The sequence below is a fragment of the Cebus imitator genome, unplaced genomic scaffold (genome assembly GCF_001604975.1).
Source record: "Cebus imitator isolate Cc_AM_T3 unplaced genomic scaffold, Cebus_imitator-1.0 Scaffold449, whole genome shotgun sequence".
Lineage (NCBI taxonomy): Eukaryota > Metazoa > Chordata > Mammalia > Primates > Cebidae > Cebus > Cebus imitator.
Genome location: NW_016107764.1, coordinates 1,683,527 through 1,698,346, shown reverse-complemented (window position 1 = coordinate 1,698,346; position 14,820 = coordinate 1,683,527). Strand labels below are relative to the sequence as shown.

The following is a 14,820-nucleotide window of genomic DNA, read 5'->3' as shown; positions in this document are numbered from 1 at the left end:
ATGCTTCACTTTGGCTAACGATGGCACTTTCAAAACTGTCCCCACTGTTTTTTTTTTTTTTCAACAATATGCAATTCAAGTCCCTGTTGGATCTGGAAATTCTCAAACTTTATCTCTTCATTTGTGTTTCAATGACAGGAAAAGGCGAAGCACTTTATAAATGCTTGTTTGAAGATTTGGTGGACTTTGCGGAAGAGAACAGATTTCAATGGACTCCCCAAACCATAATGGTAGATTGGGAGCTAGCAGCGACCAAGCTCCTGCAGGTGAATTTCCAGGTGTTGCCATTAGGTTTGTTTTTTCAATTCAGCCCAATGCATTTGGCAGAGAATTCAGGCTACTTTTGTTAACGGTGGGAGCACACAGTTACCGGCCAGAGCGATGCATGCTGTAAACCAAAAATAAAATTCTAAGTCCCCCAGCTGACTGCATGGACCCCCCTGTTGGCCAAGGGGATCCTAAAGAAACTAAGTAAGGCATGACTGGAAGATGGGGTGTCGGACGGGACGCGTCACTATACCCTCCTCTTTCCGGAGTTTAGGCACAACTGGCCGGCATTCCCGTTAAAACAGAGATCTTAAGACTGACAGAACGCTCTGTAGCAATAAGATACCAAACTCCAACCTGACCCTGGTGTAGCAGCTCATGGTAGACAGCAGGCCCTAAAGGAAGGCAAAGTATTTTACCCTCAAATGTATTTATTTGATGCATTTTGAAATGGCCCTGCAAAGCTGCGCCTGGAAGAGGAAATTTGCATTCTACAGAGAATTTTTTTCCCTTACTAAGCATTTTCTACAGAGTCTGACACCGTTAAAGGTCCGATAAGAGACATTTACCATCGGGGCTCCCTGAAGCCTGCTACCTGGGGACTTCATCTATGTCATAAGAGCCTCGGCTTCCACAACCTCCCTTACCTTAACTCACATTTCTTTAGCTGAATGCAGTTCTTCAGACAAAGCATAACTCCTTCAACCAACTGCCAATCAGAAGACCTCTGAATCCACCAACGACCTGGAAGCCCCAGTTCTAAGATGCCTTGTCTTCTTAGGCTGACCCAATGTCTACCTGACATGTATCGATTTCTGTCTTTGCTTGTAGCTTCTGTCCCCCTAAAATGTATAAAACTAAGCTGTTAGCCACCTTGGGCACGTGATCTTGGGTCCCTAAGGCTGTGTCCCAGGCCATGGTCTCACATGTGGCTCAGAATAAATCTCTTCCAATGTTGTACAGAGCCTGGCTTTGATCATCAACAGCATTTATATACTTTGCTTTTTGACCTACTTCTTTCTGAGGACAGTTTGTCTGCTCGTGACGGTCATATCTCTGCGGCTGCCGTTAGTGTGCCTGAGTATTTATGCTTGCAGAAACATGGACGTTATTATTGCCCGTTTCATTGTGGAAAGGGGCTGATGAAGAGTTCTGTCACGTTTTCATGTGTTTCTCAAGCAAGTCCCCTTTAAAAATGTGAATAGATAACTTTTTAAATGATCACAAATTTTTTCCGCTGCCAGTCAGCATGGAAGCGGACGCAGCAGTCACCTGGGAGTAGGGTGTTGCAGCAGGAGCGGCTGCGGGAAACGGATCTCTTGAACACCGAATAAAGGAAGGAAGACCAGGAGGTAATTGTCGAAAGCCCAGCTCATTTAACAAAGGAAGGATCTGCCTTTATATAGACTTATACTTTAGATGTTACACGTGGAAGAATCTGAGGTTTACAGTTTCAGGAATCATATATGAAAGGGTTCCGGTTTACCGTTTAGGACTCACATGTGAAAAGGTTTCTGGTTTGATCTTGTTTTAAGTAAAAATAGTGTCTTCCAGAGAGTTTCCCCAAGACCAAGCGTGTTATTTTCAGGAAGGAGATTCAGGAGGCGCCAGCTGGCCTGCTCGCTCTTCTGTTGAGATGCACAGTGGATGACAGAGGCGAGGGAATCGCGGATGCCTGGGTCTCCTTCCTCAGTGTGGCAGAGACCACTATCTTCATGAGAAGGTAGCTTGAGTGCTAAGGCGGGAAGGATGTGGGGTGGATGCAAGCAAAGTTAGAAATTGGAATTGAAACCCCCACATAAAGCTGTAACTTTCAAGACTACAACTTCAGTGAACATGTGGTCCAGAAACAGCCTCTTCAACAGCATGGGAGATGAAAAGGAAGCTTGGCCCTTTAACCCCGGGAATGAGGGGGAGAAGCGTCCCTTCTACAGATCAGGATGGAGGCCCTCCCGTTGCTTAAGGGCTCAGGTCACCCCCGCCTTTGAGGAGCCCCAAGCCGAGCTGTTAATACCAAAAGTGGCCCTGGGCAGGTGATGGTCTCTGGAAAGCTGGAAAGGCAAACAGCAAGGCCCAGCGGGGAAAGCACAGCCCCAAGCAGCCCCCTGCACGAAAGCCACGTCCAGGGTCCGATTTCCAGTCTTTTGAAGGCAGTAGGAGCTCTACATTCAAAGAAGTGGGAAGGCATAAGGTGGGTGACGTGACTAAGGAACAGTCAAAGTCAATGATCAAACTGTCCTGGAGGGTTTCTAAAAAGAGCTGATGAAACACTAAGAGTCAGAGGCACAGAGGGTTCCCAGCAGTGTGAGTGAAGAGGAATTCTCCCACAGACATGCGGCAACACCGAAGGAACCTCAACAGCAAAGTGCTCCCTGAACCACTCAGGGGACCCCACACCCGGGGTGGCAGCGCGATGGCCAGCGTTCCAATGCCAGTGAGGAAGCCAGAGACCGTGGCCGAGGGGTTGGTGCGGTCACTGCTGCGACAGAACACCACTGTGCGTGACGGCTCCCGTGGGGAAGAAGTGCCTCTCATTTGGGAGTGAGAATTCCTAATCAAGTCACTCTCCTTCCTACCAGGCCGAGGTGGGGTAGGGCCAGGCCAGGAGAGGCATCTGTGGCTTCTCCCAGTTCCGTTGGCCAAACTCAGACACACGGTGTCACAAACCGCAAGGCAGGCTGGAAATGTAGCTGGTTCACATGCCAGGAAGAAGAGGACGTGTGTGGACGGGCAACGAACCTCGCCTGTCACATCTAACATCTTCACAATGCCAAAATCAAAGCTCTGCCGGCCGGGCGTGGTGGCTCACTCCTGTAATCCCAGCACTTTAAGAAGCTGAGGCGGGCGGATCACCTGAGGTCAGGAGTTTGAGACCAGCCTGGCCAACATGGTAAAACCCTATCTCTACCTAAAATACAAAAATTAGCTGGGCGTGGTGGTGTGCACCTGGAATCCCAGCTACTAGCTACTCGGGAGGCTAAGGCAGGAGAATTGCTTGAACCCGGGAGACGAAGGTTGCCGTGAGCTGAGATCATGCCACTGCACGCCAGCCTGGGCGACAGTGAGAGTTTGTCTCAATAAATAAATGAATAAATAAATAGCAGCACTGCCTACCTGGAAACAAACACTCAGCACAACTCTCCTTGGAGATTTAGGTTAAAATAAAGACAATTTTAGACGTGGAGATCTGAAAGAGATCTCTGTCAACAGAAGCTTTCTCAAAGACATTTTAAGGAATGACCTCCAGAGAGAATGGAATTCACCTAGCCAATACATTTCCAATGTAAAATGCTGAGCAGAGAAAACACATGACGAAAGGAGACAAACGTGAACTCTGATCCCAGTGAGAACGTCCAGTGTACACTGTTAAAAAACCAAAATAGAACTTCAATATTGGCCAGTTACAGCACAGCAATCAAAAGAGGGTGACCAGAGTTCATAGCTTGAAAGTTTCTATTTTTTTTTTAATGGAAAGATACTGAATAGTAATGTTATACTTTAAGTTACAAAATTTACTTTACATGTTTATTTATTTTTGAGATGGGGTCTCGCTCTGTCACCACGCCTGGAATGCATTGGTAATCACAGCTCACTATAGCCTCAAATTCCTGGGCTCAGGCGGTCCTCCTGCCTCAGCCTCCTGAGTAGCTGGGACTACAGGCATGCGCCACCATGCCTGGCTAACAAAATTTACTTTAAAATGTCTAAGGTAGCCATGAAAATAATGGACATGTGTATATGTCTTCCAAAGTAGGAGAGAAAAAGAGGGAACTTAAAAATGGATAACTGGGGATAAACCGAAAGCAGAAAACAAAGTGAGCACAATCCATATACATTAATTATCACAATAACTATTAGGTGGACAGACTTTGAGAATTAAAAGACAAAGACTGTCAAACTAAACAGAACAACAACAACAACAAAACAACAAAACAACAAAATATCTCTACAGGATGTTTAAATGAGAAACATCTAAAACACAACTTACAGAAAGTTTGAAAGTCACAGAATGAAAAAAAACCTCCAGACAAATACCAAAAGGAAGCCACTGTGCCTCTGATGCCAGCATTGGAGATGCATGACCATTTCTGTGGGTCAGATGAGGGCCCCGCGGGGAGAAAGGCAGCCTGCGTTCCTCTGTAATCTGCTCAATCGACTGGCCTCAGGGAGAGGGGCTGGAGCACAGAAGGTGGAGATGGACGCAGGACTCATCCGCCTTCGGGAGGGTTCTCAGGGACCAGGTGGGATCGAGACAGGCCAGGTTCAAGGGGACTACAGGAGGGGCCGCCACAGAAACACCCCTCAGATTGCGGCTCAGTTCTAAGCACGTGTCTGGCTTGGAGAGTGGTCATCAGCTTACGACATGGGTTCAAGTGAAATCTTTGATGTCTCCCCACAGGCTGACCCCTCTCCAAGTGATTGGGAAGCTAGGAGGCAAAAGGGGAGGCATGGGGGAGGAGGAGACATGCCACACGCTGCACATGCACACACGCAAAGCACGCACACCTCCCACTGCTGGCTGCCAGCCCGACACCAGCCCAAGGTTGAGGCAGTGAGCTGTGCATTTCCAAAAGTGGAGGACGACGGGCTAGGTGCAGTACAGACTCAGCAGGGGCCGGAGGGGGCTCTGGGGTGAGTCAGGGACAGCAAAGGCTCAGAGGAGGGAGTATGGCTCCAGCCCCTGCACGGCTCCTGCCGTCTGTCTCCACGCATCCGGGACTCAAGCGGGGAGGGCCGAGGGTGCTGAGGCATGTGGGGTCTGTGCACGGTCGCTTGTGGTCAGGGACGGCCATGCATTTGCTCCCTCGGAACACGGACTGAAGGTGGATCCCGAGTCACCCTCTGTGGGGTGTGCTGGGCCACGTGCATGGCCCAGCGGGGAAGATGTCTGTAGGTGCACACCGTGCTCCCCAAGGAGTCACTGTGCTCCCTGCCAGGCTCGGGGCAGTGCACACAGTCCTGAGTGCTTGTGGACGAGGCAGGAAGTCTTCTGATGCCCTCTGCATTGGGATTGCCCTTCTGCATGTCCTTCCCGGTCCTCACAACCACGGATGAGGTGGTGAGCACCCTCTCATCTGCTGTCCCATGCAGTGGGGGTGGGGGAGGCCCAGGCCCATTGATGAGCACTGCTGGGATCGGGTCTGTTGGACCAACAAGGTTGCCACACATCGCTGTGCCACACCACTGGCATGGAGCTCCAGACCCGGCATCGTGCTGTCTTTTCCTAGACCCTATCTCAGCCTGGTTCACAGGAGTCCGTGAAAGCAGGGCCCTGGTATTCCCCAGAGAAGTAGCTCCTCTTCCTCCACAGTGCACCTTGGAGGTGTCTAGTCTATTGGAGGACAGCTTACCCTGGGCTTGCTCTGTGAGCACAGCCCCAGGATCTTCTCCAGGTGGCTCTGGAAGCTACCCACTGGGGAAGAACATTAGCGTGGGAGCTCCTGGACTGCCAGGGTGCCCTCTGCTTGCCCTCTCTGCTGCCTCTGGGGCTTCGCTGGGCCCTCACCCTCCAGCTGAGTTAGAGGAAATGTCCCAGGTCAGCCTTGTCGACCATTTGGTCTCCAGGAGGCAGGCTCCAGCGGGGAGCGGCCAGACCTACAGGAAGGGAGAAGGGCCCGGAGGTGAGTTGGCGAGGGAGGCTTGGGACCTGTACCTCATCACTGCGTCAGTATAGTGACATGACCGAGGCCTGCAGGAAGTAAGTTCTGGGACTGGCGTCCTGGTCTCAAAGTCAGGACATCTGCGAAGCCACAGAGTCCAGAGCAAGACAAGGGTGCTGGCGCTGGCACCTCCACGTCTCAGCTGCACCCACAGTTCCCTCTGGATAGGAGAGACCTTCTGGGGTCCACTGTAGCCCCAGCCTCCTTGTGGGTGGGCTGAAGAGGGATGGGAAATCCTGGCTCATGGCCACAGGCTCAGACCCCCAAAACAGGTGAAAACAGACCCAGCTGATGGGAGGGGGTGCACACAGGCACGGACGGGCAGGAGGACTAGGTGGCGTCCCAGGGAGATTGCACCACCACACCGAGGACATGCTGGGAAGCCACTGGAATGTTCTGCCCAAGGACAGCTCTGACAGGATGTGGGAGGCGCAGGGGGACACACAGCACATCACAGCTGCTACAGGCGCTGAGGCCCCTGAGAGTCCCAAGGATGAATGGGGAGTGGGGAACTGCTTACAGTAAATGAACAATAACAAGCAGATCCCGGCCCTTCCCTGCTAAAACCCTCCCAGCACCTCACCTGGCTCCCTACAGACCCCAGCCCGGGCCTCGCGCCCCTTGCTGCCCACTCCTGTGTCCTGGGCTGGAAGCTTCTTTTCCCAAGTGCACTGGTGGCTGCCCCAGCGAATTCCCCACTCAGCCTTGTGGTGCCCACCACGGCCCCTCCTGCAGTTGGAAGGACTTGACTCGGGTGTCACAAACACAGACGGACGAGGCCACAGCCTACACGCTCCAGAAGCCAACCACCCGTAAGCACCCCACCAAATGCAAGCCGTCTTCAGGTCGCCACACCCTGGCTCCAGTCACCAGAAAAACACACAAGGGGCCTCTGGACGTCCCTGTAGCGTGACCCAGAGGAAAGGAGCCAACTGGAGGTCCCCACGACAGCCTGCAAGCTCTGCAGCCCTGACAAGAATGCTGAGGGGTGACTGTCAGTCAGGGGACGGACCCACACACCTGCTCCTCTCCTGCTTTCCGGGCGACACAGTGACTGCGGCCAGGCGGCATCGCCCACGTGACTGGAAGTCTCCCGCCATGGCCGGCCCTCTCTGCCCGTGGGATGGGGCAAGCTGAAAGCTTTCCTAACTCCATCCCGCTTCATCCGACGCAGGCAAGAAGATGGGATCCACACAGACGCTTTCCTGCTTATGGGAGCTTTGCCTGGGGACTCTGCAGTGCTGTGCGGGGTGACAAACTCCCTCCCTGGGCCTGTGCGGTCCTGGGGACACACAGCTGTGTGAGCAGTGAGCATGAAAGGGCCCCTTCGTCTAGGCTGGCCCCAGGCCACGGCCACCGCGGAGCAGTTCAGCCCCACTCTGGCCTGATGTGGTGGTGCAGGCTCCAAGCTGCATCACAGTGCCCGGAGCTGCCATTCCCAGGGCATTGGGAACCCTGTCATCCTCTCCCATGGCCAGGTGCCCTGCCCTAGTAGACTTGGAGTGAGCGCCTTTCCAAGGGAGGATGGACAGGCAGTGCCAGGTGCTGCTGATCTGTCCTCTCAAGGGAAGGCGGGGGCCCTGAGGGTCAGCATCAGCAGGGAGGCGGCAGGCAAGCGGCCAAGTGTCTTCCCCTACCCAGGGGTCTAGGCTGAGGGTCCCTGGGGCTTTGGTGGGCCCCCCTGGAGTCTCCAGGCTCTGGCTTCAGAAGGTTGGAGTCAGTAGCAAGAGGAGCTGAGGCAGAGCCCAGCAGAACAGATCTCAGGATTTCCTGGTCCTTGAAGCTGGAGAAGGCCGCAGTGGAGTGGAAGCCGCTGCGTGGCAGCAGGAGGCGGCAGCCTCCCTGGGGCTGGGGCTGCCGGGCCTCAGCATGGGCTATGGAGCTCAGGCCTTGGAGGGCAGGTCTGAAGGGTGCTGAGGAGCAAGGGCTCTGTGGTCCTTCCCACCCACTGGCGGATGTGAGGCAGGTGACGGCATACTCTGGGCCTCAGTTTCCTCCTGTGGAAATGGGAACGGTGACTGCAATGCCCCCTTCCTGGGACTGCTGCAGGCTTCCGTGAGACAACACGAGACCAAACCACAGATCCCCCTGCAAGGTTCAGTGCCTGGCGTGCGCCTGCTTGAGGGAGCTCATGGGACGGGGGGACCCTGAGAGTGGCCCCCAACTCAGGCATCATATGCTCCTTATGGCTCCACGAATCTGAACCACCGACAACACGTTTTAGGATGGAAAAGGGGAATGTGAGCCGCTGGGCAGGGCCCCTGCCTGGGTGAGGGTGGACCCAGGCAAGCCGCTGCCCATCTTTCAGCCTGGTGTGGCTCCCAGCACCCAGCCTCTCATGGTTTCTGGGTACTCCCAGCTCCTCAGCTGGACCGGTAAAGTCAGCCAAGACCGGGCCTGGGACACATTTTCATCTCCTTCCACACCACCTTGTGCCCCTGGGGACTCCTGAATTGCCCAGGGAGGACTGCGCCCCTGACTGCGAGGGGCTCCTGGGGGCTCCCGTTCCCGCTCCATGCGCCCAGCACAGGGCCTGGGGAAGAGGAGGCGAAAATGCCAGTGGGGTAATTCAGGAGGTGCCACCCCCACCCTTCCCTCCTGCCCGGGACCTTGCTTGAAGGAGATGAGTCATCCAAGGTCCAACCTTTGCGTCTAGTTCAGCATGTTAGGAATTTGAAGTTGTTAATTCATCCTAACAAGAAGTAAAAAAGAAAAAATCACCCCAAATCAGCAAGTCTTCTTAGAACCCTACGGGAAGTGAGACCACACAGCAAACTGACCCCCCACTCCTGCCGCCAAGACTGGAGAGACACAAAGGTGTATATGGAGAACTGCCACTCACTACGGGCAGGCTCTCTGGGGCCGCTGCCGGGACAGAAAATCCGGAGCAGTCCCGGAAGAGCCTCTGGGCGCAGTGTACGCAAGTGTAAGAGCTAAGATCTGTGGGAACCCGAGCCCAAGGGCCACTTGTGTGAGTTTTGCCTCTAGGAGCTCTACGTGGTGCTCACCGCAAAGATCAGAACAGAATTCTCTTCTGTGTCAGGCAGCAAGAGAAGAAGCATGGCCACTGTGAAACAAGCCAGGGCACCTGTTCTTCAAAAGCCCAGCCTTTCGGAGAGACTGTCTTGCCAGATATCTGGGAGAAGGGAAACACCCACACCCAGCCCCTCTAGCCTGCCTCATGTGGGAAGGGTCACACACAGCCCCAGCCCCTACTAGTCACCCTGTCTCATTTAAGTCAAGGAAACACTGAGAATCCCTTGTAATGTCCACGGGTTGGCTCAATGAAGATCTACCCACAGGAGCATGGAACACTTCCCTCCCCATACACCATACTCCCGCATCACTAAAGGACCGTTTGCAGCAGTTTCTTTTACGCAGTATATTATGTCTGGCGTTCAACACAAAATTCTAAGGCATGCTAAAAGGCAAAAGCCATGGTTTGAAGCAATGGAGGAAACATTAGAACCAGACTCAGACATGGCAGGGACCTAGAGTTACCAGCTGGGGATTTTAAACAACTGTGATGGATATGCTAAGGACCCTCATGGAAAAGTAGACAACAGGCAAGAATAGACGGGCACTGTGGACATGGAGATGGAAATTCCCAGGGTGAGTAAAAAATACTTCTGGAGATCAGACACTGTGACAGAAACACAGAGAGCCTTCGCCAGGCTTACTCGTAGACTGAGCCCAGCTGAGGAGAGAATCTCCGAGCCTGAGAACACATCAGTGGAAACTGGAAGCTGGAAAGAAAAGAGAAGAAAGACTGAAGGAGATGGAACAGGATATCTGAGGCCCGTGAAAGGATTACCAGTGGTGTGACACACACATAGTGGGAACGCCGGGGGGAGGGGAGAAAGAAAGGGACAGAAGAAATATTTAAATCAATGATGATTCGTGTCAGACACCGTGAGAAGTAGAAAAGTTCCTCTTCAAAGTTTCCTTTCTTGTTAAGGAATAAATCCTTCTTGCTTTTTGCTAATAACTGGTTGTGAAGCCCTATCCTATGTAGCTGTGAGACATGCTCACGGGCACATAGTACATTCTATGTCCTTGTATTTTAACCAAGATCCCTGTGCCGGACGTGCTCTCAGGCACGTCCCAGCTCGCAGCCTGTGCCCCTTCCTTATTTGGAATTCCTTTTTGCCCTCCATTGCTTTTACCTGTTTGGAAAAGTTTTAAGTTGTTAGCCAATTAGGTTTTAGTTTAGATTGTGAGGTCTGACTCCCACCAACGGGGATCAGACACAGTAGTAACAACCCCAAATGTGTAAGAGATAAATATGTCAGCTTTTCCTTTGTTCATTATACTCTCGTGGCAAAATAGCTGAAGAGGATACCCTTTCTGCAGGAAGTAAAAATTGCATTGCTGAGAGATCCTTTGTCTTAGTGCTGATTTTTCTTTGCAGCAAGGAGCATCTGTTTCCAACAGACACCAAACCACAGATTCACGAAGCTCAGTGAACACCCCAAGCAGGATAAACACAGAAAACAAAACAAAACAAACATACACACCTAGGCATATCATATTCAAACTTCAGAATAATCAAAGATGGAAAAGAAACCAGGGGTTGGGTGAGGGACACCTTATTTACACAGGAGCAAAGCTAAGAATAATGCCTGACTTACCCTCACAAACCATGCAAACAAGAAGAGAGTGGAGTGAAAGATTGAAAGTGTTAGAAGAGAAAAGAAAATACACTAACCTAGAATTCTGCATCCCGTGAAATTATCCTTCAGAAGTGAAAAGAAATATTTTCTCAGGTAAATAAAAATTTGAGGGAATTTGTTGCCAATAGAACTGCCTTGCCAGAAATGTTTTTCAAAAGTTCTGCAGAGAGAAAGAAAATGATATAGGTCAGCAACCCTGATCTACATAAAGAAAGGAAGAGCATGTCAGAAGGAGTCAGTAAAGAGAAAACGAAGCCTTTTATTTTTTCTTAATCTTAATTTATCGAAGAAGCTGCTAAAAGAAAACAGCAACAACAAAAAGGCCTGCCACGGAGGCTCACGCCTGTAATCCCAGCACCCTGACAGGCCGAGACAGGTGGATCGCCTGAGGTCAGGAGTTCGAGACCAGCCTGGCCAACGTGGTGAAATCCCGTCTCTACTAAAAATACAAAAATTAGCTGGGCGTGATGGTGGGCGCCTGTAATCCCAGGTACCTGGGAGACTGGGGCAGGAGAATTGCTTGAACCCGCGAGGTGGAGTTGCAGTGAGTCAAGATCACACCACTGCGCTCCAGCCTGGGCAACAGAGTGAAACGCTGTCTCAAAAAATAAAATAATAAAATAAAACCCAGAATGTGTATTTGATGATCATGGTTATGTATATGTGAAATGAAGGACCGCAATGGTACAACGGATAGGTGGGTGGAATTAAGATTATCTCATTATTTACTTGTTTTGAGACGGAGTCTCGCTCTGCCACCCAGGCTGGAGTGCAATGGTGTGATCTTGACTCACTGCAACTTTGCCTCTCGGGTTCAAGCCATCCTCCTGCCTCAGCTTGCTGAGTAGCTGGGATTACAGGTGCACGTCACCACACCTGGCTAATTTTGTATTTTTAGTAGAGATGGGGTTTCACCATGTAGGCCAAGCTGGTCGCAAACTCCTGACCTCAAGTGATCCGCCCGCCGCAGCCTCCCAAAGGGCTGGGATGACAGGCGTGAGCCGCTGCGTCCGGCCTACGGATATCTTCTTGTTGAAGTGCTTGAGATTCCTCTGAAGCCATGTGAAATGTGAAAGTCGACTTGGCTGCATTGTAGCTGTATATTGCAAACTCTAGGGCAACCACCGAAGAAGCGAGACCCAGCCTCTAGGAAAAAACAAGGAAACGAGCTATCAAGCCATGAAAAGAAACGGAGGAACCTTAAATGCATATTAATTACTAACTGAGATAAGTCACTCCAAAAAGGCTACAAACTGTGTCGTTCCAACCACACAACATTTTGGAAAAGGCGAGAGCATGGAGACAATAAGAAACCAGAGATGTCAGGGGCTGGAGCGGGCGGGGCAGGAGGAATGAACGGGCGGAGTGCAGGCTTTCTGGTCCTCCTCCTGAGGCAGTGAAAATACTCACAGGCTACTACAAGGAGGGATGCAAGTCACATACATTTGTCAAAACCCACAGAATGTTCGCCACCAGGAGGAGACCCCATCTCAGTCCAGGACCCTGGCTGATAACGAAATATCCAGATTCCTCAGATGTGGCCAGCATGCTCCTGCGGTGGAGGAGGTGCCTGTGCCAGGGCACGGGGTAGGTACATGGGCATTTTCTGCAGGTTTTGATCAATTTTGCAATGAACTAAATCTGTGGTATAAAAATAAAGTCTATTAAAAGAACCCAAGGCCCGCTCTCATCTCTCGATAAGATAAAGTCCCCATCCATTTTGCTTCTCTCAGTCTTGGAGAAAGGAGAGGCCACACCTCACACCTTCCAAACCCATGGACCCCTAGTCCGGACCCCATGCCTTTTCTCAGCATCCTCAGACCAGCAGGACTCGCAGTGATGGGGAATCGGGCACCTGACTTCTCCTTCATCCACCTTTGACTGGGGGCCTCCAGTGAAGCCTTGACCTTCACTCTCAGTTTTCCGGGAAGGTCCAGAGCCAGTTGTCCCATGACGTGATCCGTTTCCAGGGCAGGTTCCCGGGTGAGATAAAAGGATTGGGGCTGAACAGGGCGGAGGGAGCATTGGAATGGCACTCAGGGCAAAGGCAGAGGTGTGCATGGCAGCGCCCTGGCTGTCCCTGCAAGGGGCACGGGCACTGGTCACCAGAGCCGCTCAGGCCCCCAGGACGGTGCTGCCCTTCGAAGCCATGCCCCAGCGTCCAGGCAACAGGTGGCTGAGGCTGCTGCAGATATGGAGGGAGCAGGGTTATGAGCACCTGCACCTGGAGCTGCACCAGACCTTCCAGGAGCTGGGGCCCATTTTCAGGTAAAGCCCTCCCTGGACCTCGCTGGGAACACCCAGATCCCTGCCCCTGCTGCCCAGGACCCTGCCGGGCACACAGCACTGACATTCCCAGCTGGTCCTGGGACTCTGCATCCTTTAGAGGACGGGGAGGAAGGGCAGCCCATGCTGGTCTGTGGCTCTGCCAGTGCAGGCGATGGTGTGGAGCAAACCCCAGCTTGCTGCAGAGAGGGCAGGACTCAGAGACACTAAGGTAGAGAGATTCCAGGGAGCCAGCAGGAGGGCTTCAGCTGTGAAGCTGCTAATCCAGGAGTGGGGAGGCTGACAGGAGACTGCTGGATGGGGGCTGCAGGGTGGGGCCAGGGAGGACGTGACCCGTCCAGCAGAGCCTTGTGCTTGGCCCCACAGGTCCGAGTCGGGAGGACCACGCACGGTGTGGGTGATGCTGCCGGAGGATGTGGAGAGGCTGCAGCAGGTGGACAGCCTGCACCCCCGCCGGATGAGCCTGGAGCCCTGGGTGGCCTACAGACAACACCGTGGGCACAAGTGTGGCGTGTTCTTGCTGTGAGGGGCGAGCCGGGAGCTGGGAGCTGGGGGCCGGGTGGGCAGCCTGGGAAGTGAGAGAAGCAGGAGCTGAAAGTACGTCCGCCCTGGGCCCGTGTGGCAGGTGGTGAGAGTGAGCACCCAGCTTGGAGGATGGCCGTCCCCTGGGGTCACATTTGTCCTGCAGCTGGGGAAGTGGGGTGATGGTGGAGAAATGGGCACTGGCACCTCAGCAGAGGAGGGGACGCAGAGCAATGAGCCCTTCTGTGCAGGGAGAACCTGCTCTGTACCGACCTTGGCAGCTGCTTTCTCTTATGGCTGAGGACTCTCCTTCCCACAGTCAGGAAACTGAGGCGCCGAGAAGGGGTCTCCCACCGGCCCAGGTCACAGGCTGTGTGTGCTAAGCCTGGTGTCCACCAGGGCTGCAGCCTCCCTGTAGGGTGCCCTTGGCTCCTGCAGTCCTGGCAAACCTTGGTGATGGGGACAGTTCTGGCAAGCAGGCAGGTGGGGAGGCAGGTGGCTGGTGGCTCCGTTGCTCTCAGAAGCAAGGCAGGAGGTGGGGAGATTGATGGCACTGGGGAGATGTTTCCTGGGCTGTGGAGAGGGTGGTGCCTGGTCAGGTGGGCAGGGAGAGGCTGGTGCTTGGAGTCGGTCACCTGCAGGGACGTTGCCATTAGGATGGGGGAAGGACTGGATAAGGATGTCACAGCAGCGACAGCCCCCACGCCATAGCAGGAAAGGAATGCTCTTGGGAATAGTGGGATTTAGGTAAAAGGGCACCCATGGGTGGGGGCCGTCACTGAGGTTGGCCTACAGACCATATCTGGGAGGGAGTCAGGACCCAGGGAGGCAGGTCCAGGAGGCTGGGTGCGCATATGGGAAGGAAAGGGTGTGCTCCCGTGTGTGTGAGTGCCTTGCATCTGTGTACATGCCTGTGTGTTTCTCTGTACCTGCATTTGCGCATGAATTATGTGTGCATGCCTGAGTGTGTGCATGTGTGATGTGTGGTATGTATGCACCGGTGTCTCTGTGTGTGCATTGGCAGGTGCTGGCATGGGTGTAGTGTCTGCACATGTGCACATGTGTCTCCACACATGTGTTGAGGTCTTGCATCGACACACATGTAGATATGTCTCTTCACATGTGTGTTGAGGTCTTGCATGGGCACACATGTACATGTGTCTCTTCACACACATGTATTGAGGTCCTGCATGGGCACACATGTGTTCATGTGTCTCTTCACACATGTGTTCATGTGTGTCTTCACACATGTGTTGAGGTCCTGCATGGGCATACACGTGTACATGTGTCTCTTTACACGTTTGTGTTGAGGTCCTGCATGGGCACACTTGTGCATGTGCATCTTCTGCCTGTCATCGCTGTCAACACCTGACAGCAGCCAGTTGGACATAAATGAAGGAGTTTTGCAGGAA

The 14,820-nt window shown here is 52.9% G+C and overlaps 1 protein-coding gene across 1 annotated transcript in view; it reads left to right on the top strand.

The window, feature by feature from the left end:
- The first annotated feature begins 12,593 nt into the window (after nt 1–12,593).
- The window catches only part of CYP11B2 (cytochrome P450 family 11 subfamily B member 2), a 27,005-nt gene continuing 24,778 nt past the window's right edge, over nt 12,594–14,820 (top strand). The window contains exons 1-2 of the mRNA XM_017511482.2: nt 12,594–12,868; nt 13,253–13,408. Of these exons, the coding sequence (XP_017366971.1) occupies nt 12,630–12,868; nt 13,253–13,408 (395 nt within the window). The 5' untranslated portion in view covers nt 12,594–12,629. The remainder of the gene's footprint in view (nt 12,869–13,252; nt 13,409–14,820) is intronic.